This window comes from Triplophysa rosa, linkage group LG5 (assembly GCF_024868665.1).
Source record: "Triplophysa rosa linkage group LG5, Trosa_1v2, whole genome shotgun sequence".
Taxonomy (NCBI): domain Eukaryota; kingdom Metazoa; phylum Chordata; class Actinopteri; order Cypriniformes; family Nemacheilidae; genus Triplophysa; species Triplophysa rosa.
This window is the reverse complement of record NC_079894.1, coordinates 19,175,183-19,181,182: the sequence shown is the minus strand read 5'-3', so window position 1 is coordinate 19,181,182 and position 6,000 is coordinate 19,175,183. Positions and strand designations below refer to the sequence as shown.

The following is a 6,000-nucleotide window of genomic DNA, read 5'->3' as shown; positions in this document are numbered from 1 at the left end:
TTAATTTTGGCAGGTTTGGAATTCCATACTCCATACACGGCGACAGCACATAGAAATCAACCCGTAACGTTACACATTCTGCCTGTAACTGTTAGACCTATTAGCCACAATATCAAATAAAGAAATAACTGTCTTACATTACTGCTGGCCTGCATGCAAAACTCCGAAAGTGGAATTTTTCTGGTGGACGCTGATAAAGTCCTGCATGAGGCCATGAATGTTCAGTAAAAATAGTCTGAAATTCGTTTTTGCGCCATTTGGACAAGACCGCTCGTCACACTTGACCTTCACTAACGCCGTGACGTCATGAGACACTTGTGTTGTCACTGTAACTTTATAAAAACAAAAACAGTGACATTATTAATTTTTTCAATGGATAAGACACATTAATAAAATTATAATATATTGTTAACTGCACTTATTATATTTATTTTTGATAAAACATTTTCATTTACGGAGTGTCTATTTACAAGGAGTAGGCCTGCAAATAGCAATGATTTTTACTCTAACCGAAAATAGCTGTATTTTCTTTGGATTAAGTAGAAATAGTAGTTAGATGCTATTGCTACTAATAAATAGTGGCAGATAACGTTACTATTAGCACCTCAGTATTGTTGTGCATTAAACATTATGCAATAATAACAGACAGTAAATCATTATATTTATAAAAAATATTAAAATGATGGCAACTTATTGAGATATTAAAGCCCCACATCCCCCTAAACTGATTTTTTTCTCTCACTCTTCTAGAATGGGCTATAAGATGGTCAGCACTATTGAATATGTAATTAGTAACTAGTAATTAATTACTTTTTGAGAGTAACTTACCCAACACTGGCCGTCAGTTATGTAAACTGCTCACAGGACATTTGTTCCTGTCTTACATGTAAACATGCAAATCTGAAATAATGTAAAAAAATAGTCTACCAAAATAAATTGTAATGTTCATTGCATTTACATTGTGCTTGTCTTGATTCAGGTCAGGTTTTCAGTTTTGGGATTTTAGTGTTATTCATTTACTTATGCCGACGGCAGTGATGTCAGCAAAGTGTCACGTGCTTGTGACGTCCGCGCGCTTTAGGCTAAATTATTTTGAGAGGATATCTCGCGTGGCGCTCCTTCTGGTGTACGCAGTTATTAGCAGTGAATTCCTATTTTCACGGGATCAGACAGACAAGAAAACGGATACTTTTAAACTAATGAACATTTAACCTCGCCCAATTTCCACACAAATAGCGGAGAATGGGCTCATTTCTCACTTTTCCGCTGATGACAGCGCCTGACTGTTACGAGCTTCCCTCCTATGAAGAGTCGTCTGAGGACGGTTAGTCAATACTACAAAATTAACGATTAAAAATAAGGATAAATCTTATCTATAAACATGTAGGCTACAACATTTGTATAGACTCCATCAAAGCCGTGTTGTGACAGCCAGTGTCTAGACACAACATTTATTTATTTAGCAGACGTTTTTATCCTAATCGTTTTACATAGGCTACTAAATAACGTTTAACACACTTGACTATAACAAGGGAATGGTATATAAAACCGCAAAAAGTGAATATAATATTTGTTCATATTTTGTTATTTTAGTAAATAAGAAGCAGATTATCATGAAGATTTGCTAACGTTCAGGTGAAGTTGTGTTGATTTCTTCATAACAGAAGAGGAAGCAGACCTTGCTTCAGAATTACACAAAGCTAATCAGAGGTTTTGTAAAAGCATCGTCCAGGAGGGGATGCGCTCGAGAAATGAACAGGCCAACTTTGATGGTATATCCAGAATACCTTGTCAGTAGCCTAGTATGTTTTGATAAAGTTGATGCACGTGATGATACGTCATACACATGTTTTAGGGTACAGGCATAACTGGAGTGAGGTGGTTGATGAGATGAAAAAGAAATACCCCCAATGGACACCTAGGGACTTTTTGAACCTTAGACATCAGTTTAAAGTTTTTGACAGCAATGATATCTATCTTCTTGATTTCAATGATTTGTAAGTAAAATTACTTTATTTCCAATATTGATACTACAGACAAAAATACAGACGAATAGCCTCTCTTCATGTCAGGTTAATCTCATGTCTTTTTAGTGTTTTGTCTGTAGGTGGCAGCACTGTCAAACATTTACAACATGTCAGTCTTAAATGGGACAGGTGTAAATTATTTTTTTTACTCTTTTTCTTTGACATCCCACAAACTCTGTGACAGCAATAAAGCGCTTGACTACAATCAGGATAACTCTTCTCCTGAGCAGCGCAGAGCGATGTTTGACAGCGTAGACACCCATCACTACAACTCCATCAACTTTGAGGAGTATCTTCAGGTCATTTATTTTATAAATGACCTTCTAAATCAACTAATATTTGACCAGGATGATGGTTAGGAGAATATAAACATACTGTATGGATGTTTCTTTCTCTCTCTTTCAGCTGCTGAACAATTTTAACATCGGCACACCGATACCCAGAGCTCCTAAAACTGAGGCTATCAAAGACCCTGTCTGTTTGGATATAATTTCAGATGTAAACAAAGCAGATCCTTTTATAGGGATGTGCCATGGTTTATTCTGAACTAGAGTTAAGAATAATACTTAGTAATCTAAGTATTGATTGTGTAGTTTTGTTAACTTTCTCTAAGCCGATTTTAAAGTGATTTAGAGAGCTATGACTTTAATGCTATGTTTATTTATTTCAACAACATCTCTAATTGCAATACATGACATGCAAAGCTGAAAAATAAAGATAGAAAACAAAGAAGTTTTGCTTAATGTAGTCAGTATAAAAATATTGAACAAATGACTACAAATGGAGAAGAATGATCAGAAATGGAGTCGGCATGCTGTTTAAAACCATAAAAACTATGGGCTGTTGGTGTAAGGCATGCTGTCCATTCTTGCAGTGGTGAGGTGATGCTGAGATCTGGGATGTGTAATTTTATTTATTTTAGTGCTGTAAAACAATACAAATCCAAGTCAGTAAATGTTGTTTGACCACTGTGAGAGAACTTCAATAACTTAATATTTATGTCTGTAGTTGTGATCTTTACTGATAGCAGATATTACATTGCCGTGGTGTTAAATGTTATATTCAAATGTTTTGTTTTTTTAATGTAAAAATGTTAAATGTCTCCAAAACACTGTTCACATTACCTGAGACGAGCAAGGGCTGCTCTCACCCACTCGTCCTTAACACTCGCACACACCTTCTTGTTGTGCTTGGTGAAGAAACTTAAAAACAAAGATTGACAAATTGTGGAGTCAAAGAATTGTTTTCTTGTTTTTGTTTGACATTAAAGGCGAATGCCATTTGTACAAATGTGCTCTGTAATAATGCTGTGGGTTTCGTGACAATTATGCGCCTCATATTTAAATGTAGGTGTAACCACTTTGTGTGGGTAGATGGGTGAACCCTGACTCACTCCTGTGGTCAGCTGGTTACTCACATAATAGCATCTATACGACACACCTCGCGGGAGCTCTGCTCGATATAGCCTTTGATCAGACCGAAGGGCAAAGGATTTCGGGTGTATTTCACACAGCAGGCATAGTTCAGAGGCCCATCTGATATGACACAAAGAAACACATACACGCATAAGTTATAACCTTATAGATCATCAGGCAGAAAATAGCATCAAATATCATTTCTACATGATACAGTACAACTTAAACAGCCCATAACAAAAAATGACAGATGAGATCTCTTTAATCAATCTGCAATTATTGATCAATATTTTTGAGGATTTCAATATGAAATCAAACATTTCATCATATTTACTGTATCCAAATCCAGACATATACCTTAATACATCCATTTCACAATCCAATACTCTTAATGTATTTCAATGTGTATTGTCTCATTTGTTTCTACTTAGGTATCTACTTAAATAAGACGCAAGAATTCCATCAAATCTATTTGCTATTAAAGAGTAACTCTGATCAAAAAAATCTTCCTCTGTGAGGTCTACAGCACTGTTCAAAGCAATATGTGTATGCATGATAAACTTACATGCTTGAGTTTGAGGAAGAAAGCTCACAAGAAGGCTGCTGATGAGAGCGACGATGACTACAGACATTATGGTGGACGTTTGAGTCAGTCAAAAACGTTTGCTTTGACGCGCAGGGCCTTATATACAAGTGTATATACAAGTACACACCTATCATAGAACAAATCAGATGCAGGGTCAGAAATGGGGACAGCAGTGTATGAAAAGGGGACAGGAAAGCCAAGAATGCATTGCATATGAAGCATATCCAAACCGCACATTGTGCAGAGTGATCTAAGACTGGTTTATGTCTTGAACAAAAACAATCACACCCATCCCATGTAAGCAGGTCTTTTGCATATTTATTTTAAGAGAGTTTCAGACGCACATTTATTTCTGCATGTTACAGTATGTGTAATGGACTGCATATCATTCTTTTTAGTCTGTTTATGGGGATATTGCCTTTGGACAACATTGATTTATTCATATATCCCACATATGGCCAAGCTTCCAATGATCTAATCAAAGGACAAAACTAAGTCCCGTCCTACATTTCTTCTCATATAAGAAGCCTCTTTACTCAGATATACGTCACAGTAATAAATACTAATGCAACTTACGTTTCATGATGGCTTTAAGCCTAAAGGACTTATCCTTTATTGATTTAGAAAACGTAAATCACATGTTCATCATCATCTACTGCAACTCACTGTATTTTGGTGTTTAAGAATAGAATCTTGGATAGATTACAGATGGTTCAATGTGCTGTGAGATTTTTAACTGACACTACACCTAACCACATTACTCCAATTGTAAAATTCCTGCATTGGTAAGCAATACATTTTACAAATTTAAATGGATTTTTAGATTTTAACGTTTTTAAATCTTTTCATGGTACTTGCATACATTGGAGAGCTGATTCAAAGGAAAAATTCTCTGAGATCTCTGTGGTCAATTTACAGAGGTGGACAGTAACGAAGTAAATTTACCTGAGTACTGTACTTAAGTACACTTTTTGAGTATCTGTACTTTACTTGAGTATTATTTTTTCTGAGTACTTGTACTTTAACTTCACTACATTTGAAAGACAAATATCATACTTTTTACTCCACTACATTTATAAAAAGGTCCAAAAGTAGAAAATGGTTTCTATGCAGCGGGGTTTCCTGTGTGCGCAATTCATCTGGCTTGCGATCTTCCAGGACCTTTTACTGTTGCCAAGTATTTCAGTTTTTTTAAGCTCGCGGTTTTCCGGCAAGCTTTGAATGGCCATTTGGCAGATTTTTTAACGCAAATCTGGCAACTCTGGGATCTTCCCCGCTAAACTAATGTAAACGTAGGCGCTGCTACACCGTTGATAGCGCTCTAAAAAGACAAATAGAACAATAAAAGACGAAAAGGCACATGTTAAAGTGTGGTGTAATCATCTGTGGGTTACGATCAGTCAAAGATCGTAGAAACATTGTCATGAAAATGATCGGCATAACGGCTAAACGGTAAATAAGCATCACATACACCTTGAGCTACACGTGCGTGTTAACTTCTGATCTGCTGCTATATCATTTAAAGCGATTTGGAGAATGAATGATGTTTTTACTGAAGTAACTATAGTTGAAGTATTCCTGTTGAAATAAAAACAATAGAACCCTGACCAAAATACAACATAAAATGTAGTGGATTTAATGGTTATAATGGGAATTGTACTATGGATACATGTTGTCTACTTGTATGTGATGGATTCTATTGGTGGGATGGTAAATCCTATTGGAATAAAACCCAAAACACACTACAAAGAGGAATTTAATTTAAAAATCTCATTCTAATAAAAAAAATCATTGTTTTTCCACAAATTTACCATTTTCTAAATATAGGAACCATACTCAAATTAATAATCTTTAGTAAAACCACAGCAACTAAACATACCATAGTTTCATTATACTAGCTATAGTTTATGTTTGTAGTTACATTATGGTAATACAAATGGTAATAAATCCAACAAACACATGGCTTCTACAC

At 35.5% G+C, this 6,000-nt stretch overlaps 2 protein-coding genes across 5 annotated transcripts in view; one reads left to right on the top strand and one right to left on the bottom strand.

The window, feature by feature from the left end:
- The first annotated feature begins 1,076 nt into the window (after nt 1-1,076).
- The window catches only part of si:ch211-122l24.6 (uncharacterized protein LOC557261 homolog), a 46,571-nt gene continuing 41,647 nt past the window's right edge, over nt 1,077-6,000 (top strand). For 2 of the 4 annotated variants that reach the window (XR_008962989.1, XR_008962990.1), the window contains exon 1: nt 1,077-1,324. Coding sequence is in view for 1 of the 4 variants with exons in the window: in XM_057334206.1 (XP_057190189.1) it covers nt 1,243-1,324; nt 1,665-1,772; nt 1,856-1,997; nt 2,212-2,326; nt 2,433-2,573 (588 nt within the window). In the remaining 3 variants the exon portion in view is untranslated. Of the gene's footprint in view, nt 1,325-1,593; nt 2,327-2,432; nt 2,586-6,000 lie in introns of those variants that run through there. The other 2 variants (XM_057334206.1, XR_008962988.1) reach the window with 2 other exon arrangements.
- ccl20l (C-C motif chemokine 20-like) lies at nt 2,672-4,359 on the bottom strand. Its single transcript, XM_057334207.1, has 4 exons — nt 4,008-4,359; nt 3,445-3,562; nt 3,152-3,229; nt 2,672-2,951 (listed from the first exon to the last, which is right to left on the bottom strand). Exons 1-4 carry the CDS (start codon nt 4,072-4,074, stop codon nt 2,861-2,863), a joined length of 354 nt encoding a protein of 117 aa, XP_057190190.1. The 5' UTR covers nt 4,075-4,359; the 3' UTR covers nt 2,672-2,860.